The 26,092-nt window shown below is 43.3% G+C and overlaps 1 protein-coding gene and 1 long non-coding RNA gene across 5 annotated transcripts in view; one reads left to right on the top strand and one right to left on the bottom strand.

Moving 5' to 3' along the window:
* Positions 1 to 17,627: 17,627 nt before the first annotated feature.
* On the bottom strand, positions 17,628 to 18,046 carry LOC113033051 (uncharacterized). Its single transcript, XR_003273992.1, has 2 exons — positions 17,884 to 18,046; positions 17,628 to 17,805 (listed from the first exon to the last, which is right to left on the bottom strand). It is a non-coding gene; the product is annotated as an uncharacterized LOC113033051 (long non-coding RNA).
* A 45-nt stretch (positions 18,047 to 18,091) lies between these two features.
* LOC113033025 (syntaxin-binding protein 4) overlaps positions 18,092 to 26,092 on the top strand; it is a 63,102-nt gene continuing 55,101 nt past the window's right edge. Inside the window, exons 1-2 of one of the 4 annotated variants that reach the window (XM_026186277.1) lie at positions 19,726 to 19,910; positions 20,478 to 20,689. In XM_026186277.1, coding sequence (XP_026042062.1) covers positions 20,643 to 20,689 — 47 coding nt within the window. In that variant the 5' untranslated portion in view covers positions 19,726 to 19,910; positions 20,478 to 20,642. Of the gene's footprint in view, positions 19,091 to 19,725; positions 19,911 to 20,477; positions 20,690 to 22,490; positions 22,514 to 26,092 lie in introns of those variants that run through there. The other 3 variants (XM_026186278.1, XM_026186279.1, XM_026186280.1) reach the window with 3 other exon arrangements.

Below are 26,092 nucleotides of genomic sequence, written 5' to 3'. Positions count from 1 at the left end.
TTGTTGTGTTTTGACTGGTCACTGCACGCTCAATAAAGCAACGTTGTAACAAAAACTAACGCTTGATCGTTCTACAATTTTTGCTTATTAATAAGTCAAAAGTATTTTTTGCAGTTACTCGAATAATCGATGGAATAATTGGTAGAATACTTGATTACTGAAACAATTTGATAGCGTCAGCCCTAATTTCCAGGATATTTGCACTTTCTTTGATATTGTAAAAGAGACACTGCTCTAACCTTAAAACATAAATAAAAAATACATACATTTTGAACCGAAAGGTATGCTGCAAATCTAAACCACGCAATAATTCAGCTTTATATCCATACATCTTTTTTGGACTGCCTTTGTTAAGGCTTTCTAAAAGTAAAAGAGAGTTGTCAACGCTCATGTATTACGTGTGTAATTTGACTGCTGTGAGCTGGTCCAGTCGGCTAGCCTACTTCTCCCGTCAACGGCGACCCGACAACTTTTCCTAAGCAGCGTCACTGCTGCAGGGGTCGAACCCACTCACAGATGCAGGACAGCAGTCAGACAGACGGGCTGCGGTCAGTCAGCAGGAAAAGCCCCACCTGTCCACACCACTGATGTGAGGGGGTGAGTGCTGACACAGCCCCACAGTCAGCGCACGGACCGCAGGCTCACACTGAGGAGAGCATGTCTCTGCTGAAGGAGCGCGGCAGGGAGCTCGAGCGCTTCGACGGACTGTCGCTCATTTACTGGTACGTGAACAAGCGCGTGTGCACCCGGCACGGACTAGAGAGTGGGCGCTGTGCGCCTCTCCTGTGCGCAGAGTACGGTAGGAGACGCGCACGCCTACGCTGCGTTCAATCTCACACTGGAACAACGCATCACTAAAATGTGAAGACTCGAGCGACAGTTTTGTCCTGTGTTCATACAACATTACTGATCGGGCAAGTGACGTTAAGGTGAATCTAAATTTCCAACAATAAATTCCAGAAAAGGTCGCGAGAACTTGAAAAGCCAGCTTTGAGGTCAAAGTCACAGACTTGTCAGGGGCAAAGAAGGCACGGTAAGAAAAGCTGTTGTTTTCAGAATAACATAAAATCACCACGGTCCTCTTCATGGATGCTTCTCATTAAACGGAGATTTTTTTTTTCCCTGAAATAATCAGAAATTACTGTAGAAGCATGATTTCATTTGGTCCTCCAGCTAAGTATTGGTCGTGTGACCAGGTAGAGCCATCCTGCCAGTCTAACAGATGCTTCCTTGAAAACAATCCTCACATTTTATCCTTCCTCCATATATTTGTGATTTAATAATCCCAGAGAATAGTCACGTTTATCTCTTAATTAAAGCCTTAATAAGCAGCTGAAATAAACAGGTAAACAGCCAAAGCAGACACTAACAACATGTACACTGTGTGTTTCGGTGAAATGTGAGAGCATGTATGAGGTGACAGTGACTGTTTTATTTTCTTTGTCAGATGTCATATTGGACTACACTGATACAACATTCCAAATAAAAAGGACCTTTAGCATTTTCCTGAGTTTTCCAAAGGAAAGCAGATAAATATATCTATCCGGTCCTGTTTGTGGAGGACGTGGTGCAGTTTGGAGAGGAACGGTTCATTTTGTGCTTGTGTTATGTCCCGAGGGAAGGAGTCAGTCAGCTAAATGTATTTGCTGAGTGGACATTGAAGCTGGATCAGCTGGAACGCTTAAATGCAAGCTGAAGGGAGGTGATAGAACGCTGCTGTGGGCCCCCCACTCTGGATGACACCCATCTTTAGCTAGTTGTTTCTCCAAAACAGAGCCTCCCTCGAGTTTCCCTCATGATTCTCTCCTCTCAGAAGTTGCCTGAGCTCTGGGACTACTTTCTGATTTATGTCTCAGGAGCACTAGAGTTTAACCCTGACAGCGAAGACATAGACTTGGGACTGTTTCCTCTCAGGATGAACCCCACCATTAAGACCAGGTAGGTGATGCTCAGAGGAAGTATTCACAGAAGCAGGGAAAACGCATCTTCACATTGCTCCCACGACAGAGTTCGGTCAGTCTGGGTTGCTTGGAAATTAATTAATGTTAAAAGGAAACAACTGATGATTTATATCATCATAATAATATAAATCTCCAGTGAAAATTATGTGGTTTTTTTAAGATATTACAAGCGTCTGAAAATTGTGTATTTTGGTACAGCTGTCACTGAGCTGGTTAGAGCTGAACCTTTTGTCTTCAGCTGGCATCCACACATGTACATGTACTTTAGCATGTACTGACAGTAATCATCAGTGTAGTGTCTCCTTTGTGTGACCAAGTTTCATTTCTCGTACTGAAGCTGTAGGAAGAAGGACATTGGTGAGGCTGACGGCAGCTCTGGCTTTATTTGAAACAGACCCCTCTATCTGCTTGGTTATCACAGACACGAGAGTGCTTATGTAAACAGCAGCTGTTGTCATTTTGTCATTTTCATGGAAAGTTGGTTGTGCATGAGTATGCATACGTTTGGTCAAAGGGTCAATTCTGTTTATAAAGTTATGAAGTAAGAAGAACATCATTAACGCTGGTTGTCATCATTCAGGACTCCAAGACATCAGCAGTCTGCTGTCATTATGGCTGCTGTCTTTGTGACATAACTGCTGTTACCAGCAGGTTCAGTCATGCAGGCGAAAGTGCTTTTGCTGAGTGCTGAAGTGCTTGTGGAGAGTAATCAGATTACCTATCAGCATTGGTGCTTTAATTAAATTCCAATTGTATTCTCTTACTGTTTGAAGCTTCTGTCTTGTTAAGAGTTGCACATGGAGCGTAAATCACAGTTGCAGCTCCTGGAAACAGAATGTTAAGACAGATGGTACACTGCTGAGCACAAGACTAATGTTTGGTACTTTTTCTCTGACACACACATCCAGCTGGTATTGTTCAGATATCACAATGTCTGCCTCACTGATATAATGCAAGGGGGCCTTTACAGGTTTGTATTGGTATCCTTTTTTTATCAGGTGACTCAAACCTTTTTTTCAGTAGTAAAAAAAGTGTTTGAGTCCCATTAAAGTCCCCCAACACAGAACCAGGCAGATGGAGGTGTGATTTTTAAGGTAGTTTCATTTTTAATCGTCTGGATGTTCGAAAAAACAGCTGAAACTTGTGGAAAGAGGAGATGGACTTAAAAAATCCATGGGTGCACTGGAAAAGATGAAAAGACTATTTTTCATCTCTGAAAAATAGAGATAATACATCCAATATTAGATTATACATGGAACAAATAAATGTCTCCCTGCTTAGTGAGAAGTGCAGGTCTCGCTCTCAGTTCTTCATGCGTCGTTGTTTGGGGGGAAGGATGGTTTCACAGTTGTGTACTGTGAGTTCAGACATTAACTTCCAGTTTGGATTCAGGAGACAGGCACCCTCTTTACTTTTAAAACTTTCCTTTTTGATAAAGCATATAGTTAGGGCTGAATCACGTGACCTTAAATCCGTCCTTAGTTACACTGCACCGGCTATAGGCTTCTGCGGGTTTCTCGTGATGCACTGATTGATCTTCTTCACTCACCTTTTTAAACAACACTCTGCCTTTAATAATTAGTTATTATAAATCTCTGGCTCTTTTCCACAGTCTGTCTTTGTGCTGTTCTCCCCTCACCCTCAGTGAGTTGCGGCAGATTGAGCCTGGTTCTGTCAGAGGTTTCTTGCTATAATTTCAGAACTGCAGGTGCTGGAAACATTCCTCAGAGAATTTGATCCACGTTGATAGTTGATGATGATGATGATATTCATACAGTTGTTGTAGTTTCACTACATTTCAAGGCCATGTGAGTACAGTGAACATCGTCCTGTTCCTGAAACCAGTTAGACATGATATGGGATTTCTAACATGGTGTGTTATCCTGCTGGAAGCAGCCATCAGAAGATGATACACTGTCAGCAGCAACACTCAGGTCGGACTGTGGAATGTAAACAATGCTTCGTTGATATTACGGAGGACAAAGTGTGCCAAGAAAATGCTTCAAGTTGCTACCATATACCATATTAGCAAGTGGAGTCCTTCAAATGCCTTGGTGTCCACATCTCTGTGGACCTCTGCTGGTCAGCTAACACCACGGCGCTAGTCAAGAAGGCCCAGCAGTGGCTACACTTCCCAAGGGTGCTCAGGAAGGAGTGATTAAACACCCAGTTGCTGGTGACCTTCTACAGATCCACTATCGAGAGCCTGCTGACCTATGCTGCATGGAGGCAAACAGGAAGAGACTACAGAGGGTAGTAAACACAGCACAAGGAATCATCAGCTGCCCTCTGCCCTCCTTGTCTGCCATCTATAACTCCCTTTGTCTCAGCAGGGCCAGAAACATCCTGAAGCACATTACCCACCCCGGCTGCCATCTTTTTAACCTACTGCCGTCTGGCAGGCGCTTCAGATCCATACGGGCCAGAACAGACTCAGGGACAGCTTCTTCCTTAAAGCTATCACCATACTCTACTTAAACTTGCACAAAAAATAATCTGCACTGAAATATCATCAATTCTCTGCCTGTCTGTCTCTGTCATCCAGTACTGCAGTGTGTATTTATACTTATATTAAATGTATAGTTAAATTATTGTATAGTTTTTATAATGTTTTAAAGCATGTGTGCACTTTTGTTTCGTTATACTATGTATAATGATAATAAAGGCTTTCAGTTCAATTGAATTCAAATCTCTGTCCAGAAGAAGAAGTCCTAGGAACAGTAAAGATACTGCACAGAATCATCAAGTTCCCAGGCCTCTGGTAGAGGACCCGAGCTTGATGGATAAAGTCCGCCTGCAGGGGGGCAAGAGGGGAATTTTAAAAATATATAAAAGATAAAAAGTAAGAAAAAACAGAGATAAATAACAAGGAGGATTCAGTGCAGAGAGGTCTATTAACACATAGTGAGTGAGAAAGGTGACTGGAAAGGAAAAACTCAATGCATCATGGGAATCCTCGGCAGCCTACGTCTATTGCAGCATAACTAAGGGAGGATTCAGGGTCACCTGGTCCAGCCCTAACTATATGCTTTAGCAAAAAGGAAAGTTTGAAGCCTAATCTTAAAAGTAGAGATAGTGTCTGTCTCCTGAATCCAAACTGGAAGCTGGTTCCACAGAAGAGGGGCCTGAAAACTGAAGGCTCTGCCTCCCATTCTACTTTTAAATACTCTAGGAACAACAAGTAGGCCTGCAGAGCGAGAGCGAAGTGCTCTAATAGGGTGATATGGCACTACAAGGTCATTAAGATAAGATGGGGCCTGATTATTTAAGACCTTGTATGTGAGGAGCAGGATTTTGAATCCTGGATTTAACAGGAAGCCAAAACAGGAGAAATCTGCTCTCTTTCTAGTCCCTGTCAGGACTCTTGCTGCAGCATTTTGGATCAGCTGAAGGCTTTTCAGGGAGTTTTAGGACTTCCTGATAATAATGAATTACAGTCGTCCAGCCTGGAAGTAATAAATGCATGAACTAGTTTTTCAGCGTCACTCTGAGACAGGATATTTCTAATTTTAGAGATGTTGCACAAATGGAAGAAAGCAGTCTTACATATTTGTTTAATATGTGCGTTGAAGGACATGTCCTGGTCAAACATGACTCCAAGGTTCCTCACAGTGTTACTGGAGGCCAAGGTAATGCCATCCAGAGTAAGGATCTGCTTAGATACCATATTTCTAAGATTTTCAGGGCCGAGTACAATAACCTCAGTTTGATCTGAATTAAGAAGCAGAAAGTTAGCGGCCATCCAGGTCTTTATGTCTTTAAGACATTCCTGCAGTTTAACTCATTGGTGTGTGTTATCTGGCTTCATGGACAGATAGAGCTGGGTGTCATCTGCATAGCAGTGTAAATGTATGCTATGTCTTCTAATGATGCTGCCTAAGGGAAGCATGTATAATGTAAACAGAATTGGTCCTAGCACTGAACCCTGTGGAACTCCATAATTAACCTCAGTGTGTGAAGAGGACTCTCCATTTACATGCACAAACTGGAGTCTATTAGATAGATATGATACAAACCACTGCAGTGCAGTACCTGTAATACCTACAGCATGTTCTAATCGCTCTAATAGGATATTATGGTCGACAGTATCGGACGCTGCACTGAGGTCTAGCAGGACAAGCACAGAGATGAGTCCACTGTCAGAGGCCATAAGAAGATCATTTGTAACCTTCACTAAAGCTGTTTCTGTGCTGTGCTGAGCTCTGAAACCTGACTGAAACTCTTCAAATAAACCTCTGCAGATGATCTGTTAGCTGTTTGACAACTACTCTTTCAAGGATGTTTGATATAAAGGAAGGTTGGAGATTGGCCTATAATTAGCTAAGACTGCTGGGTCTAGAGATGCTTTTTGAGTAAAGGTTTAACTACAGCCAGCTTGAAGGCCTGTGGTACATAGCCGATTATTAGAGATAGGTTGATCATATTTAAGATTGAAGCATTAATTAATGGCAGGACTTCTTTGAGCAGTTTTGTAGGAATGGGGTCTAAAAGACACGTTGATGGTTTGGAGGAAGTAATTATTGAAGTTAACTCAGAAAGATCAATTGGAGAAAAAGAGTCTAACTTAACATCAATGGTACTAAGAGGAGCTGTAGATAATATTACATCTGTGAAAACTACAAACAGCTGGAGAACTACTGAAGTTAACTCAGAATAAATAAAAGAAAGTCTGGCTTTTTGGAAGAAAAATATAAAGAAGAAAGGGGAGGCGCAAGATGCTGATGATGTTGAAAATCATGTATTCAAATAAAATCTTCAGGAGTTATTTGATCATTAAGTTGTCTCATTTTAGAGAAGCTGTTGGTTAACCTTTGTATATAGTTCTGTGTTGTTTGTTTGACCTGATGTCCTTCACCCTATCTTCACTGTGAGTTTGACCCCAGGCTGTGACAGGTGTGACTGGATGCACTTTGACAGGTTTCGCAACTCATGTCCTGTGGAATTCAGGCCCCTGGTGGCAGCAGACATCACTTTGCTGTGACAAAGGAAAACAACATGCTCTCATTTAGTCACCTGGTCTTATCATCTTTGTCTGACACATTGGTAAGATGTGTCCTTCATTCACTCTTGTGTCAAGGTCATTATATTGAGCACAGCATGGCAGCTCATAACTGTGTTGGAGCTTCAAGTCTGTTTTTGGTGCAGCTGGCTCTCTTTTTACAAGGTAAATCACCTTGGTAATGTAGCTGAACACATAACCTGGTAAGCTGCAAGTTATGCTCAGAGCTTTGTCTAAAAAGCACTGCTTCTCTTATTTACAGTGTGCTTTAAGTGCATAATTGCCATTTATATATGGAAACCGTTGAGTGGTACGTCCCTCAAAGACATAATAGATTCTATAAGTACAGACATGTACACACTAAATATACATATGTATACATATACATGCACACAGAAGGTGCATTATGCATGAATTACACGGTCACAGCATTGCTTTCTTCTCTTAACTGCAGAAAGTGTTGCTTTTTTATAATAGATTCCCATAACCCGTTCCTTTGATAATGTGTCTGATTGGAGTAGATGGTGCTCAGGTCACTGATTTTGTGAGGAAGAGAAATTAGATGCAAATCAAATGCCCTCTTTTATGTGAGCATACTCAGAGCAGGAAGTAGGAAACCTGGGACGCAAAGGAGCTAACATTAGAACAAGACCGAGAGGGGAACACTGAGGTTGGTAGAGACAACAGGAATCACAATGAAATCAAAGCAGCTATGAAAGTCAAGAAGACTAAAACTCCTAATACAGAACTCAAGAGAAGAATACAAAAATGCACCAAACACAAAAATCCAAACTTTGGCACAATGTCACGGTTCTGGGTCAGTTTTGACCCAGTATTTTGAGTTTTGATTGATTAGTTTATTTTTGAATGTTTGTTGTGGTTTTGGGCGCTATGAGTATTATTATTATTATAATGATTATTATTATTAGAATTCTATGTTTCTGTTTATTCATGTTTAAGGATTTGTTCCCGGTTGTATCTCACGTTTAGTTTAGTTCAGGTTCCATGTGTCATTCTGTCTGTCTGTCTCAGTGTCAGGTCTGCGTCTTGGTGTAGTGTTCTCGTTTCCTGTTTTATTGTGAAGGTCTGCGTCTCATGTGAGTGTGTTCAGTTTTACCTCTGTCTCGTCTTGTTGATTATTCCCAGCTGTGTGTAATTCCCCTGTGTTTCTCTGTGTATTTAAGTCGTGTCCTCTGTCATTGTAGTTGCTGGTCCGTCTGTGTAGCCACCATGTCTCACCCGTGTGTTCTCCCTGCTGTCCATCGTCATTCTCCTCTGCTCGTTCTCATTCAGGTTTGTGCTCTGTAGTTTAGTTGTTTTCCAGTATAGTTTAGTTTGTCTTCGTTTGCCATTTTTTCCTTTGCCATTTATTCAATAAACCACCTTCACATCTTCACGACTGCCTGCAATTGGGTCCTCGTTTATTATTTTTATACGGCTTATCTCACTCGCCGTGACAGTACGGACCAGCCAGATATGGATCCAGCGGCAGTCACCCCACCCAGGGAGCTTCAGGAGGCCGTTATCGACTCTGCTTCTAAATTAATTTACCAGTGGTTAGAGCATGAGGGAGAAGCCTCTCTTTACTCGGTGGAAGCCAACCTACAACACCTTATTTCCGGTTATCCCTTGCTATTGGACTCTCTACATCCGCTCGTGCAGAATTTTGTTCTCCACGAGCTTCACCTACATCCCCCCCCGCCGCTACTGCTCGCCCACTTGCTTCAATGGAGGACGTGCCGTCTCCACGGAGGAAGCGATGTTCGTGCCGCCGGCGCGGCACCCCACAGCCGGATTTCAGAATGTCAGAGCAGCTGGCTGTGGTGAGTGAAAGGGACACTTTTGTTGACTCTGTTGCTTCTGTGACTGTGGTTTCTGGGGCAATTTTTTGTGTTTCTACTGAGGATAACAATGATTTCTCACCCATGGCCATAGCTTCTAAGACTGCCTGTTCTGAACCCTCGTTCCATGTTTATGACTGTGTCCGCTCCATTGTCCCATCCTCGCTTCCATCCCAGTCAAATGCCAGGCCTGCCGCGCTGCCCTCAATTCAGCCAGCAGCCGCGCTGCCCTCAGGTCAGTCAGCCACTCCACCACTTATTAGGACTCCACTACAATCGTCTCCGCTACCTGTAGGTCAGTCTGTAGCCGCTTCGCTGCCTATTGCTCTGTCGCCACCAGTTCAGCTGTCTGCCAGCTCATTTACTCAGCCCCTATCTTCACTGTCTCATTCAAAGCAGGGAACACACTTCACCACAATATCTGCTGGTTCTCTTAAGCTGGCCATGTCAGAGACAGTTGCTCCCTCAAGGGCCTTCCCAGAGGCTGGGTGTCAGTCACCAGCCAACTCTGGACCCCTAGAGGTCAAGACGCCAGCGCCAGCAGCCTCACCGGAGAGCTCACCAGAACAGTCTCAGCTCTCAGCACCCCCTGAGAGTTCAAGTGAGTTCACCCGTCCGCCTCCGTCCTCTGCTGAGTGTATTGGGGAACACTTTCAGCCCTCTGAGGACTGCATCCCACTGTTGCTGCCTGATTCTAGCCACTGTGCTGCTCAGTCCCAGCCAGTGTCCACACTGGCAGAGATCTCCGTACCTGCTGCTTCAGTGTCTGTTTCCACTGGAGGGCCCGAGGAGCCCGTCCAGTCTCAAGCCATGTTAGCTGGGGGTTCAGGTGAACCCAGCCAGCGTCCTGCCTCGTCGGCTGGAGGGCCTGAGGAGCCCATGCTGCCTCAAGTTTTGTCTGCTGGGGGTTCGGGAGAACCCAGCCAGCCTCAAGTGTCGTCAGCTGGAGGGTCCAAGGAGCCCGTCCAGCCTCATGCCACGTCTGCTGGAGGGTCCGAGGAGCCCACCAAGCACCACGCCTCGTTAGCTGAGGGTCCTGGAGGACCCAGCCAGCACATCCTCACATCTGCTGACGGTCCGGGGAAGTCTGTTCAGCCGTCATCTGCTGAATCATCCCCCGCGACTTCTACATCACCACCTGCAGCATCACCGCCTGCAGCATCGCAGCCGTCAGGTCCAGTCTCTGTGTCTTCATCCACGCCTTCGTCTTCGTCTGGTCCAGCTTCAGCTCCGCCTTCGTCTTCGCCTGGTCCTGCCTCGCCTGGTCCTGCCTCGCCTGGTCCTGCCTCGCCTGGTCCTGCCTCGCCTGGTCCTGCGGTTGCCACACCACCGTCAGAGCCAGCTCGACCCGTTCCGCCTCGCCTCTGCCAGCCGTTTTCCGGGCCTCTAAGTTGGCATCATGGCCTTCAGGGACGGCCTCCGGAAAGAGTTCGTCGCCGCCGCTGGCATCTTGGCCGACCTCCGGACCTGCTCAGTGGGCACCACTGCCTTCCAAGTGGTCGGCCTCCAGAACTGTTGGCCCGCCGTTGCCGTGTGCACGGCCGGCCTCCAGAACTGTCTTTGTCTTTGTGTTGTCGACCCCCGGGTCGACCCCCTGAACTTTTCTTGGACTCTTGTTGAGCTCTAGTTTGGTTTTGTTTTTGATCTATTTTCCTGTGTTCTTGAACTGTTTTCTTGTGTATTTGGACTCTTGTGCTCCTTGTTTTTTGTTTCGTTTTAGAGCTGCACCCATCAATTTCCAGCCTCCGTAGTCCGGCCGGTCAGCCTCCCATATCTGTAGTTATGAATCCATGCGTTTCATTCATATATAACACACACAGCAGCACAGACAAGCAGCCATACACACTCAAAGCCAGACATCAACCTCATGTTAGCGTTAAACGTAACATACCATGAAACATTGATAATAATAATAATAATAATAATACATTTTATTTGAGGGTGCCAAAACCCAAGGTCACCTTAGAAAGAGAAAAGACATCAATAAAACAGTAGATTAAAATAGATTCTAATAAATTAAAATACAGAAACCAGCAAACTACAACCACAAACAACAAAATAAAAAAACACAATTTGACAGCAAGTAAAATCTGTATTAAAGCGAGTAAGCCAGTTAATGGAGCTCATAGTACCCTATCACCCCTACAGAGCACTTTGCACTTTCTTCTTCACTCACTATGTGTTTAAACACTGCTCTGCATTTGATCATCAGTTATAATTAATCTCTGGCTCTATTCCACGCTGTGTCTGTTGTCCTGGCTGCCTCTCCTCACTCCTAATCAGTCATGGCAGATCACTGTGCCTCATTGAGTCTGGTTCTGCTGGAGGTTCCTTCCTGTTAAATGAGTTTTTTTTCTTCCCACTGTCGCTAACGTGCTTGCTCTTAGGGGTTCATATGATTCTGTAGGTTTTCTCTTGATCATTGTAGGGTCTTTACCTTACAATATAAAGCTCCTTGAGGCAAGTGTGGTTGTGATTTGGTTCTATACAAGTAAAATTGAATTGAACAGAGATGGATCCGATTACTTTTTTCAAGTAACGAGTAAAGTAAGGGATTACTATTGCAAAAACGGTAATTAGATTACCGTTACTTTCCCGTAGAAACGCTGCGTTACTGCGTTACTAAAACCATGATTTTTTTGCGAGAATGTCTCATGACAGTGACGTAAGCGAGTGCGACGTTCGTGACAGCAGCTGTGTGCAGATCAACAATGGATCACATATCGAGTGTGGGAGAGAGTATGAGCGTGCAGCGTTTAAAGCGTGGAAGTACTGACCTTACTTTGAGTTTGATTCCATAAAAAGTGACAAAAACATTAGTGTCCGTTGTGCGTGGGAAGAAAACTTCTTTTTACAGCGAAAAAACCCCTAAACTTCCAACAAGCACCGAGTAGCTACGACGTAATGGGAAACTCACAGAGAAACTCGCGGATTCTTCCACTGACCGCGGCACACCTGCACCAGGGTAAACCTCCGCCTGCCCCACTCCTGCTTTACAGGTGAAAATAGAGCAACAGGACCGCTGAGTCTTTGACTTTATTTATTTTCTGCTGTGTTTCACTTGCATCTATTTGAAAGACTGAGTGTAAACACAAAAAATATTTTATTTTATGAGCTGGAATGTGCAGAAAATAGGTTTAAATGTTAAACTAATTTATTCAAGTCAGAGAATGTTGCATATAATTAAATGTTTGCTTGATCCATAAAGTTAAAAGATTAAAACTGATAAAACAAGTTTAAAAAAGAGACTTTTCCATTTGATTACATTTTGTATGATGGATTATGCAGGAAGTAGAATTGGGCTGAAAGATCTATCACTTTATCACCTACTCAGGTTGTAAATCATGTTTTTAAAAAGTAACTAAGTAATTAATTACTTTCGAAAGTAAGTAATCAGTAAAGTAACGGGATTACTTTTTGGGGGAAGTAATCAGTAATTAGTTACTGATTACTTTTTTCAAGAAACTTGACCAACACTGTAATTGAATATGTTTCTTCTATCAGCCGTATGCTCCTGTTGACTGATGGCTATATATGATGGAAAACCAGCATGTCTTCTTGTTGCTGTTGTGGAAACGTGTGCAGGTGCAGTATACACATGGTGTGTGTCCCACTTTATGTGGGACTGGAAACGTTTTTATCTCTTGTCCCCCTGCCACACATTGAGATAGTGTACCAGATATCACCATATTTAATGAGCATTAATAACACGTCCCCCACACGTAGTTTGGCCAGTGTGCTTACTTTTAAACAATATGTGGATGAATATCGCAGAAAGAGTCACTGAGAGCTGCTTGGTGAAATGCCTCAAGGTTCTCTTAGGGCCACGTTGTAGGTGTTGTGACAGCGGCCATGCACGCCACTCAACTGCACAAACATATACATCAGTAATGGTATCCTCCCACACTTTGATCTTCCAGAAAATGCAGTGCAGCTCCCTTTCTGTAGGGGGCAGCCTTGTAACTGGAAATACTTGACAAGGATCAACCATCCTTTTAGTTTTCCTTGTCTCTTTCTGTTACATACACTCGTGCTGTCTCTCTCACTCTGTCTGTTATACACATAAACACACATGCACATGCCATCATGATAACAAAAGATGTACAAATATGTGTGGTGGAGCACGGGTGCGTATGTCTCCCAGTGATTGGGTCCAGCCTGTTTGATTTCTCAGTGTGGATTGGATAATCTCCTAATCTGATAATGACCCACTGTGGGGATTTAGTGATTAAAGTTCCAAGGCAAATGGTCGTTGCCATGGCAAAAGAAGATGAAACTGTTTGTGTGGCTGCACAGAACAGAACTGTCACATGTAATGTTGCATGGATATCAACATACGCATCTATGCTAGAGATGTATTGTCAACATGAATTCTCTTTGAATTCACTTTTCTATTGTCAGATGTTTTAGCTTTCAGGACTGAGGGCCAAACTTTTTGATGGACAAAGTGTTGGATTTTCGTCTTTTTATAGAAGCTCATGTTTTCATTTTCAGTTTTTTTTGTGATGGTCTCTGTCTGGAGTTCCAGTTTTCTTTACTCAAACACTGTTTCACCTTTGTCTGTTTGCAGTCTGGCTGTTTTCCTTGTGAGTGTTCACAGCGTTTCTGCTGTGGTCAGGCTCATCTCAGGAGGACATGTACATTTATAACAGTTATCATCATCCTTGATTGCTGTACATAACAAGGGAGACACTTCCTGTTCTTCGAAAAGTTCCTCCAAGAACAATATAGGCACTTTTGGACCTCTTGTTTACATGCATGAATCTCTTTTAATACTTCAACTCACCAGCAGTTAACAGACAGACTCTCTAATGGAAGACAAAAGAATGCTGACATGCCGAAAGTGCAAACATTATGAATCAAAGGTATAAAAGTTTGCTTTTAACAGGTTTTTTCAAATAATGTAATGAAAAAAAAAACCAGAATCTCAACATTAAACTCACCAAACAGACAAAAGCCATTCGCAGCCTGCTGCTTTTAGTCCAGTGGCTCAAAGAACCCTGAAGTTCTTCAAAGCATCTTTGGAAGATGCTTTGAAGAACTGCTAAGCTGCTCTCGCTATTAGATTAAAACATGCAGGATTCCATGTGTTATGCAATTCAGCTGCTGATGAAAGTGAACAAGTCTCATTTAGGTGGATTACCCAAAACATTGCTTTGCCATTTGAGAAATATGCAAAAAAAAACCCAAACAAACAAACAAACCAATGAAACATGGATATGAGAGGAAATGTAAGAGTCCAGAGCAGGCAAGTCATTTCCCAGTGAAGATGGGACAACAACCAACTGCACCATTAATTCAGTTCATTCATTCATTTATTCAAACCGCACTCCGTACGTATGTGTGCGTGAGCTGTAGCACAGCCAATCAAATTAACCAGATTTTTTTAAGAAGAAAAAAAAAACACTCAAAAATGTTGCAAAGAGTTTTTTTTTTCAGGTACATAAACTATGAAGTAGTCAACAAAAAAAAACGAAATGCAATATGCAAAACATGCAAGAAGAGAATCACAGACAGAGATGGAACAACTTCCAACTTTGTCCGACAGTTGAAGTTGCATAAAGAACGGTAGGTGGTGCTTCTCTTTGGCTACGATGAGATAGCTGACTTCATCTAACTTTGTGATCTCAACTAACTTTAATGTGTGTGTTGTCCTGCTATTTTAAAGCCGGACGCATCCAAGAATAACATGCAGCTTATCTCAGAACTGTCGGTGAAAATTATTCTTGGAGCTAGGTTTAATTGAGCTGCATTTTAAAGAGGTGCAATTTCACAATTTGTGTATATTTTCTAAGTTCACTATTTCGTCATGTGTTGAGAAAAACAGAGATTTAAAAATCACATGGTCTAATATTTACATTTAGCATAACTGCAACATTCTTCTTTTGTTTTTTTAAAGACTCGAAAGGACTTGAAGTTCAAAGTTTCAGACTTGTGACTTTACTCGACTTTTACACCAGTGACTTGAGACTCGACTCTGACTTGAGGATAAAGACTTAAGACTTACTTGAGACTTGCAAAACAATGACTTGGTCCCACCACTGCTCTCTCGTACTTTGTGTGTTAGTTAGAAGCTCCTCTGTTTGTACACTGGGCTTTTGTTTCATTTTAGATTGTGCTTCTGCCAGGTTAAAGCTCTTTACTCATCGTGGCCTCATGTCCTGGATTTGGAGCCTCCTCTCGTCTAACTACACAACAATGCAACTTCCTCCGTGTGCTGATGATTAGTCCCATGTAAGGCCTTGGTCATCCATGATTTTTTTTCTCTTCCTTTCACTGGTACAATGAGCTACAGTAAGTTATCAGGGTTGAGCTGCTGTTGTCTTCCATCGTTTATTCTGTCCTGGAGCTATTATTTCAATGACAAAACAACCTTTATTAAGGTGGAATTCAGAAATTCAAAGGCAAAAAATAGAATCCAAAGTGCCACAGCTTATGCAAAGCAGCCATGAGTCGGGATAATGAACACAGACACTCTGAGCCTAAAGTGACTTTAGATACACAGGAGGTAAGAAGGGAAGTGGAGATACCTGGGGAACCTCGGAGCTGAAGTCAGTCAGGACGATGACAGACAGGAAATAAAACACCAGACAATAAAGTAAGACAGGAAGTGACTGACAAAGCTGACCTGCACACAGGTGAACAGGCTATGTGATATCTTATCTCACTTTAAACAGATACATGTAATGAAAAATAGAATTCAAATAACTACTTCTGTCAAGCTTAAAGGTTCCTTGTTACTCCTGGGAGAGATGTGGGGGCTTTACATACTATTTTATGTGTGCTGCAACATTACACAGCATTATAAAGAGACATACATAATAAAGTAAAAGCTTAATTCTGGTGTTACAGAAGAACACAAACACGATGGAACCAAAGACATTAGATAATTAACACAAAATAAAATCATTTCTTTTCTGTAGACTCACATTGTGTTCATTTGTTGGGAAACGACGACACAAAGAGACACAACAGTGTGTGCGTATGTATAAACAAAGGAGAGCGCACATCGCTGACATACTCGCTCAGCTGCTCATGCTCCCAGGCAAAAAAGAAACCAATAAAACACTGTGAGAAGCAACAAGAAGTGCAGTGATGTCCCAGCTCTTTTATGACTCAGATGTGCAACTTTGCATCTAATGGGATGTTTTAGTGAAGCATGCAGTGTGTTTACACCAGTGTTTCCCAGGCTTTTGGAGCCACGGCCCATATTTCACATTAGAAAAATCCCACAGCACACCACCAAACAGACATGTCACACAAAGCATACGGATCATTCTTCCACCAAATATAGCAGAACTGGCTCGGTTTGTCCCAGTATACCTTTGTTGCTTCCTTCTGACCACTACTCATGCTAGGGCCTTCATCTGGGTCGAGTTTTCTCCAGGACCAGGTCAGACTGAACACTTTTTCTTTTTAAACATCGTCTCACAGCATGACTGTTATTTAAGTTCTTCTTCGTCTTCTTCTGTTTTTACTGCCGGTTGGCAACACATTTATTAGAGCAGGTGGTTGTACTGCCCTCTAGTGGAAGAGAACGTCATTGTTCTGCCCGTTACTCACGCCGTCGCTTAGAGCACCAATCAGGTTGGCCAGTACTAATAATGTTCCACGGCACACCTGATCATTTCTCACAGTGGTTGGGAAACGCTGGTTTACACTGTGTGCAGCGTGGAAAGGGGAGTTAGTGATGAGAGCCTGTTACTTTAATCAGCTGCTTAAATCAATTTCCACTTTGCTCACTGGGATAGGACCGTGTCTCTTTGTGTTTTGTGGAAAGTGTCTGGGACTGTGAAGCCTTGCCTGGTGCAGGCTCTAAAGGATGAGATGCTTCACATTTGGAGACAAATCTCAGGTTGGCTACGACTGCAGTCAAGCATTAGCCAAGCTTACATCTGTGCTCCCAAAGCCTGCCTCTGGAGTCAGTACAAGACCTCAGGGTTTGGTAAGGGCCTGGAAAGACTCCAGCTTCTTTAATCCCAACAACTGGAAAACATCACAAACCTTGTCCTGGCTTTAGACAACTCACTGCTTTAACAGTTTTGAACTGTTTTTACTGTATCTCCGCTGTCACTGTAATAATGGTTTGTTTTATTGAACCGAAAAACTGATAGATTGAACAGAAATGTTCCTTTTTGTTTTAATAACAATATCTTTAACCAGGTCTTGTAAACCTAAATGTGTAATCACATACGAGTCCATGTGATAGTCAGACTGGGCTCGGATCAGTTTTTTAAAAGCTTAAAAGTTGGATTTACCGGCACGGACTGAATTCATGAATCCAGCGTGTAGTCTGAACAGGATTCAGAGAGCGTCAGGGTCGATAACCACACTGCTGTCCTTTTAAAAAATATGATGTGGATCCACGCCAGATTAATCTGCTCGACAGCTGGTTTTAAATTTAGCTTGTTTATGGCATTTTGTTCATGGACAGACAGAACCTTGTACTATAACACACCCTAATATCAGCTGACTGGTTTAAATCTTAGTCACCTGCACAGAGAAGGCTAGTCCCCATACTGCACCAGTAATAAGGATAACTGTTTCTAAGTTACAGACCTGGGTTCATTTGTCAAACTTGCCATGCTGGTTCTCTCTGGGCTCCTGCTTGCCCCACTGAGCACAGCTATTTACTGTGTCTAATGAACCCATGCAGGCGATGTGGGATCTCCGTACAGCCAAGCCTCAAACATGGACCTGGATGTGAAACTCTAGTTCATAGCTTGGCTTTTTACCCCATCAGTGACATCTGAATCACAATGGGGACTGTCACGGTCTGGGGGGCAGACCGTGGGGGATGTTGGAGAAAGGACCCAAACGCTGGACTTAATGAAATGAACAGTGGGTTTATTTACAGTGAGGTAAATGTACACCACACATTGAATCTCCAAAAGTGCTCCCTCGACTCCCGTGACGTGTCTTCTCCCAAGTGCTGGTATCCCGTGCTCTCTGCCCCTGTGCCTTCACACACCCCGTGTGTCTTGCAGTCCTGTGTTCCACTCTCCTGAGGAAAAAACACAGACACAGTCGTTATGGCACCAACTCCAGCAGGCATACACTGACCAGCACTACAAACACTGACATGGAGTCTAACTCAACGATCCTGCGCCGGAGGAAGCTCCATCGCTCTGTTAAGTAGCTCCCCCGACGATCCTGATCAGAAGCAGGTGTGTGGTAAGCTAGGCGTGACCAGCAGCTGGCAGGGCCACACCCATCAGGCCTGCAGGTGGCTGTCCTTCATCCTCCAGCCTCACACACACACACACACACACACACACCAGCATGGAACACAAGAGCACAGTGCAGCAAACATACATCCAATACACTAATAACAATAAAGGTCCACACTGTTCACGAACCCCGAGTCCCCGGCACCGGGTCCGTGACAGGGGACATTAAGCTAACATAGCAGCTTAGTGCTGGTAATGGTAACATCAGTGATAGGGTTTATGCTTCAAACATCATCAATGTGTTATTTTTGCTGAACAAATCTGGGTGTCTTTAGTTTATCTGTTGTTTTTGTTTTGTTTTAATCAATTTCTGATCAAAATTACAGATATAAACATGGACCCGGGCTGTGTTGATGCTAACATGGACAAAACTCCGCTCAAAACAATCTATGTTGTACAGACTAAAAGTTTAAATGTACTTTCCAGGGACATGCAGGTTGTATATGAAACACACTGAGGCAAATACAGGACTATACACATAAAGTGAATGCTAATGGTGGTTAGACACAGGTGCACACAATCAACACAGTCACAGGCAGGAAGTAAAGCTAAATGCAAAAACAGAAGAAGGAAGAAGCTCAGAGACAGATGTGAAGTTAAGAACTAATAAACGTTAGTATGCACAGTAGCTAGAACTCAAAGAGTTAAGAAGAAAATGTAAAGAAGCAGGAATGAAAGAGAAAATATGTAAAGATAATTAGGGCAGCTTTAGTGTGAAGTAATAGCCATACAGACTGAAGCAAAGCAGACAAAAGCAAGAAAACCCCACTGAGCTGTAAGCAACTCCGTGTGTGTCATACAGTCTGATCTGTGCCTGGAGTATTTGAACAGCCTTCTTACAGAGGCCTATATTTAGCACGTGCTTGTGCTGTATGGATTTGTGTGCATAAGCTTATCATCACTTCATCAATTGGTACTCTCCATATCTGCTGGCAGCTGCGGAGCATCGTGATTGGAAATATGCAGAGCATATGTTAACAACCACAAGCTAACATCCAGGCTTTTGCACCACAGCACAGACATGCTTCAAAGACTCAAAGTGCCTCTAGGATTTGCCAGGTAGGTTTTCAGGTTTTCAGCTGTTTCAGTGTCTCAGGCTGAAGCTGAATATCTCAGCACCCGGTGCTCCAGGAAACGTTCCTATGAATTTTCCTGTTATTTATTGTTTGTGTCAAAGACCTCCTGCAGCCTCACGCCCGTGTCACTCAGAACGTTTATTTGGGGGCAGCACTTTTTAATACAGCACACAAATAATGGTGTAATTACTGACCAGTCACCATGCATTTCTTTATTCGTGTAGGGGGGTAACTTTCAGCAACTAGAATTACCATATGAGAAAAATGTTTATGTATTTTCTAATTATTACGTGCCTTTGGGCAATTTGCAAATGACACTGTAAGGATCTACATGTAATAACAATGTCAGGAAATTCTAGAAGCAAGAACCTTAAAAAATATACTTAGTGTATTCTTTCTATTCAAACCTCCACTTGTGCTGTACCTGCCAGTGAGGATATTTTACTGATAGAAAATTACACCTCAAATCTAGAAAAGTTACACACCAAACTGAATCAAAAAGAAGCTACAGAGTGTACACTGGAGCGCTCCCCCATTTATGAATGTAGTGTAACAGTGAATTCAAACACAGGCAGGTTCAGCAGGTTTTACCTGTGTCCGGTGGGAGGGGCACAGTCATGTTGCTGGGTGGAAACACACAAGAAACAGCTCAGTTACAGTCACCAGTGTTGCATCTTTAAGCGCTGTTGCCTCCATTTGATTGATTGATTTTGTCTTTGCATTAAATTCATTTTAGGGATCATGGATGAGGCTGTCTCTAACAAAAAAGCTTCCTAGCAGCACTGAGCTGAGACAGCACTGTGGTAACTTTTCTTTTTCTTTCTCGCATTTTTGTAACATTAGCTGATCAAAATAAAGCCAAAATGAAGAATCGTTGTTTGAGTAGTGAAGATGACAGCATAGACGGTCTGAATGCTAAAGATGAAGGCAGAGTAATGGATGTCATCTGGGGATTAAATTGCAGTTCCTAAATGGAGAGCAGGGCACTTGTGCATTAATGTGTTTAAAGGCTCGTAAGCCCCTCCTCTCTGGCTCAACAAGAACTTGTTAGCGCAGTGGCCAATATCGTCTTAAAAGAAGCTGTGGTTGATACAAATGGAAGTGTGGGTAGAATCTATGGAAAGACTCATGTTCACGCGTAACGAGGCCAAACACAATTAAACACGTTACCATCAAAGTAGCACAAACATCCAGAGAGAGGGGGAAAGGCAGATTCCGTTGAATGGAGCTGTTCCCAGCAACAAATAAAGCCGCTGCACAGCCACAGCAAGAGAAAATGACAGGTAGGGTGAGAAATGTGTGCGAAACAAACCACCGAATCATTTCCAGCCCCAGAGGGTTTTTTTTTTTTCATTTTCCGCCGACTTTAGTTATGTAAGAGATTAACCGTGTGGCTGAAGGTGGAGATGTTTGGAGCGCACAGGCTGCTTCGCTGGAATTAGTGCCTGTGCACCATCATGTGGCTGCTGGCTGAAGGCTGAACGCTGCGACCGAGCCTCCGCCTGTCTCACCGGAGAACCGGGCTCCATGTCAACATGCCAACGTTTTCAGTCATGTACAAAGGAGCGGTGATCATCAGCAGGTAAAGGCGAGCGGCTGCGTGTGCAGGTAGAGGTTAGTCTGTGTGACAGCAGCGGTGACACGATGCTGACAGCTGAACTCTGGAAACACGGAGATGCGTTTACTAACCATAACTCTGTCCCGTGGAAACCAAACACACCGCGTGTCTTCTCGGTCTTTTTCTGGTAACCGTGACGCTGACTGTCCGTCTGTAACACAGGCGCGTGGATCTGCTTCGTGTCTCACACGGAGCTGTGCTTCGTGCTCTTCTCTCAGGCTTATCGATATGTTCTAGTTTTCCGCGTGAAATGATGCAGTGATCTTTCTTGCATGCGCTACAAACGGATGAGCTCCACATCAGAGACCAAGTGCGTCCCAAGTTTCCTTTGAAAAGAGCCTCTATGAGGCACTTTATCGGCTCTCATTAGCGGGTTCCATTGTGGACATTTAATGTTCAGTCTGTGCTTTTACTGTGTGGCTCATTGATTTTGTAAATGTTGCTGATTTGATGATCCATGTTTTACCAAAGTTGGAACATTTACTGACAGACGTTTGGAAGCTTGTCTCATCGACATTTTATCCGTTAGGGTGAATGATGCAGTCGGCAGTGTGGAGCTGCTTCAGTTATGTTTACAATATGTTTCTCATGCCACAAGTTATACTTCATCCATGTGTGTCTAACAACACAACCACTGAGTTTTTTGAATGGCACCAAGCTTCAGCGAGTGTATTCGTGACTCCGGTCATGCCCATAGACTGTATGAACCTTACAAACAAATAAATAAAATGTTATTTATACAGCACCTTTCTAGACAGTGTCACAAAGTGCTGCACATAAGATAACAAATAATAAAAGGAAAAAAAACAATATAAAACAGGCAAAAATTAATCAAAAACAGTTAAAAAGGTGAGTTTTGAGTTGTTTTTTAAAAACAACGACTGAGTCCACAGTTCTTAATGTTTGGGGGAGAGAGTTCCACAGTCTCGGGGCCACAGTGGCAAAAGCTCTGTCACCCTTAGTTCTCATCTTAGTCTTTTTAATAGCAAGTAAGCCCTGATCTGATTACCTCAGGGACCTGCTAGGGACATATGGCTGTAGCAGATCAGAGATGTAGACTGGTGCCAGTCCATGCAAGGCTCCGAATGTCAAGACCAGGAACTTAAAATGGACTCTAAATTCCACAGGAAGCCAGTGAAGCTGAGATAGCAATGGTGTCACATGTGAATTTAGGATGACCTAAAACCAGAGACCATCACAGAAAAGGATCGGTGATGTAGAGATGAGGAGAACCACTCTAAGGCAGTTCCAGATACACCAACCCAGTGTTGAAGCCTTTCAAGGAGGATGTGGTAGTCAACACTGTCAAAAGCCGATGTGAGGTCCAACATAAGTAGGACAGAGTATTTTCCTGCATCATTACTCATCAAAATGTCATTTGAGACCCTAAGAAGGGCTGTTTCTGTGGAGTGAGCTCATTTTTGGCATTTATTAGACAGAGATTGAGCATTAAAAAGCGCCATATTCAGCGAGGTAGAAGCCTCAGTATTTGCAGGGGCTCGAGTTACAGGACATAGATACTTTTGAGTAGTGATGGGTCGTTCGCGAACGAAATGGCTCTTAGAGCCGGCTCCTTGACGTGAACGACGCGAGCCGGCTCCTCACGTGGGTTTTTTGTTTTTTCTTTCTTTCTCTCAGCCTCTCTCTCGCACTTTTTTCCGCTTCACTCTGCACGCGAGCCTTGTGCTTTACGCTGGGCAGAGGGGGGAGGGGCGGTAGTTACACTCAGTAGCACAGGAACAGAGCCAGAGAGAGAAAAAGAGAGGCAGGGACAACAACATTAGAAAGGTATAGTAATCATCCACAACTATTTTCGGTTGCAGATGATAAAGGATTGAGAAAGTTTATTCATGCAGGTCCATATGACAGAGAATATGCATGTTCTTTTAGTTTTCATATTATAATTTATATTTAATTGTGTTGTGGTTTGCAGTGTTTTGTGTTCTTTTCACTTTAAATTTGTGAAAGGAAAAAGCTGAAAATTTAAATAGTTAAAACTTGAAATGTGAATAGTTGATTTTTGTATTATATGATTTATTTATTACATTTTATGTGGAGTGAATAAATAAAAGTATATTTACGGTGGCCCCTAGAGACAAAGCACATACAAACTTCAAATCACGTACGAACTCTGAAGCATGTACAAACTCCAAAACACGTAAAAACACGTACAAACTCCAAAACACGTAAAAACTCCAAAAACACGTAAAAACACGTACAAACTCCGAAGCACGTAAAAACTCAGAAGCATATAAAAACTCAAAACACGTACAAAAGACAACAGAAGTGCTCCAGGATGCTGGGCGCAGTGTTGAGCCTTTGTTACTTAGTGGCTACACAAGCCAGCAAGTACCAACGACCGGATTTGGTGTGTGGTAATAACAGGTAAATGAACTTTTTTTTAAATTATTTGAATATATATGAGTGCCTGTGTATAAATATACAAACAATACACACATGCTTTCAATTGTGTAATTTAAGTGATCTAGTAGCTCTGCTTTGGAAGTTCAGTTCATGCTAGAAATGTGTTTTGGAGTTTGTACGTGTTTTGTCTCTAGGGGCCACCGCATATATTTATATATAAACATATATAAATAAAACCACTTGTTTTTACGTTAGTAATTCCTTTTGTGCATAATTTTATATTATTGTTAATAATAAATTAATTAAAGCAACAAAACAACCTGAAGAGCCGGCTCTTTTTAGTGAGCCGAACCGAAAGAGCCGGATCTCTAAAAAGAGCCGGAAATCCCATCACTACTTTTGAGTATCTACGTTTGAGCCATCACGCTCGTAGAATCCACTCACCGAGGGAATAAAGGGCCAGACGGCAGAAGAGTCTGGATAAACCCTCCTCAGACAGGGAAGTGGAAGACAAGTCCCCCTCCATGGAGCTTTTCCGAGCACAGGAGACAAGGTCTGCTCGGCGTTTCTTACCAGCCAAACCCCGCCGCCAGTAAAGCCTGAGCTTTACCCAAATACCTCCTCTTCTCCCTCTCCTTCTCCGTGGTCTAGAGGAACCGCCGAAAGTGCCTAGCGAGGCTCCAGCTGATGGAGGCGGGTGGAAAATACCGGCGGAGGATGAAGAGACATTGTGAGGCACCATAGAGGATTGGATGGATAGCAAAGCCAGACGATCATACACCAAGGCAGCCAATACATCGTTAAAACTAAGTGAGAACAGCAGAGCAGAAAAAAATAACACAAAAGTAGCAGAGCGCGACAAACTGCACCCGGCAGCGGCAGAGCCAAACACAGGCGCCATCATACCTTTCTTTTCAAAAGGCCAGCAAGGGTTAACGGCTATAGTTGCATAAAAACTGTATGTCCTGTAGTGTTACATGGGTAATCTGCTGTCACCTCTGGAAACACACAAGGCATTAACCAATGAGCGGGTGGTTTCATGGCTGGATCCACCCCTCACTGCCATATCCAGGTTGGAAACAAGCAGTCGGTGATTTCACATTGGCCTCATCCATCTTTTATGTTGTCTGTGGTTATGCCTATGGGTTTAGCTTTTGCCACTGTATTGGTCTGAATGTGATATAACTCAGTGCACTCAATTTTTTTAGGACAATTACTCAGCTTGCCGTACACCTGTAGACCTGAGGGTTAAACTGGGACTGGGGAAAGGGGGGAACCTTTGTAGCTGTTCAGTGGCAGGAAATGACTAATCAGCTGACCCGTGCTGGTTCTGAGGTTTAATGCTCTTTGTGGATTTTACCAGCTGCATTCTAAAATATATGTGGAGATGTTACGTGAACCATCATGGCTGCTTTCCAACTCCTGGCCAATGTGACCTTTGTACAACTACAATTCCAAAAAAGTTGGGATGTGGTGTAAAAACATTTTATTCAGAATAGAACATAGAGAAAGCATCAAATGTTTCAGCTGAAACATTTTACTGCAGTCCTGAGCAAAACTTTAAGACCACTTGAAAAACGGCAAAAAATCCTATTTTGCATGTTTGGATCTTAACAAGGTTCCAAGTAGAGCTTCAACGTGCAACAAGGAGGAATGGGAGTGACACAAAACATTTTTGGATCATGCAATTTATTGAAAACAACACTTAAACTGAAAAAGGCTGTTTCACAGCTGATCAAAAGTTTAGGTCCACATGCCTTAAGGCCAAATCTGTGTTAAAATGTGGATTCATCATTTTCTGTCAGGTAGTCTCACTGTCATGACGTTCTGATGGCAAAGGCAAAAAACGTTCCCTTTTGAACGTGGTCGGGTTGTTGAACTGCATGAGCAGGGTCTCTGACAGCGCGCCATCGCTGCTGAGGTGGGGACGCAGTAAGACAGTCATTTGGAATTTCTTAAATGATCCTGAGGGTTATGGAACAAAATAGTCAAGTGGAAGACCCAAAACAACTTCACCAGCACAGAGCCGAAGGATCCAACTGGCTGTCAAGACACTGGAAGATCCTCGACCCAATTTAAGGCCATTACTGGTGCCGACTGCAGCCCCATAACCATCAGACGGCATCTCAGACTGAAGGGCTTCCAAAACAAGAAAGGTCTTCAAAGGCCTCGTGTCCTTGGACGCCACAGAACTGACTGTTTGGACTTTGAGCGCCAAACATGGGACATTGAAAGGTGGAAGAAAGTTTTATTCGCTGATGAGAACACATTTAACCTTGATGGTCCTGTTGGTTTCCAACGTTACCGGCATGACAAGCAGATCCCACCCGAGGTGTTCTCTACGCTCCACAGTGGAGGGGGGACCATAATGGCCTGGGGTGCTTTTTCCTTCAGTGGAGCTTCAGGAGGTGCAGGGGCGTCAAACAGCTGCTGGCTGTGTCCAGATGTTGCAGAGAGCGTCCCTCATGACTGAGGGCCCTCGTCTGTGTGGTAACCACTGGGTTTATCAACAGGACAATGCTACAGTACACAATGCTGCAGGACAAGAGACTTCTTCTAGGACAATAACATCACCCTGTTGGACCATCCTGTGTGTTCCCCTGATCCAAATCCAACTGAGAACCTTTGGGGATGGGAAGTTTACAAAAACGGACAACAGATCCAGGCAGTAGATGCCTTCATGCGGCCGTCTTCACCACTTGGAGAAATGTTCCCTCTCACCTCATGGAAACACTTGCATCAAGCATGCCACAACGAATTTTTGAAGTGATCAACAATCACTGTGGAGCGACTCATTACTGAGTTCATGTTTGCAACATTGATTTCTGTTTTGGTGGGTTTACAGGTTTTTTGGAGGTGTGGTCCTAAACTTTGATCAGCTGTAAAACAGCCTGTTTCAGTTTAAGCATTGTTTGCATGCTCAAAAAAATGTTTTGTGTCACTCCCATTCCTTCTTGTTGCATGTTGAAGCTCGACTTGGTACCTCGTTAAGATCCAAACATG

This window comes from Astatotilapia calliptera, chromosome 12 (genome assembly GCF_900246225.1).
Source record: "Astatotilapia calliptera chromosome 12, fAstCal1.2, whole genome shotgun sequence".
Taxonomy (NCBI): Eukaryota; Metazoa; Chordata; class Actinopteri; order Cichliformes; family Cichlidae; genus Astatotilapia; species Astatotilapia calliptera.
Note: the sequence above shows the minus strand (reverse complement) of the source record. Positions and strands in the feature narration are given on the sequence as shown.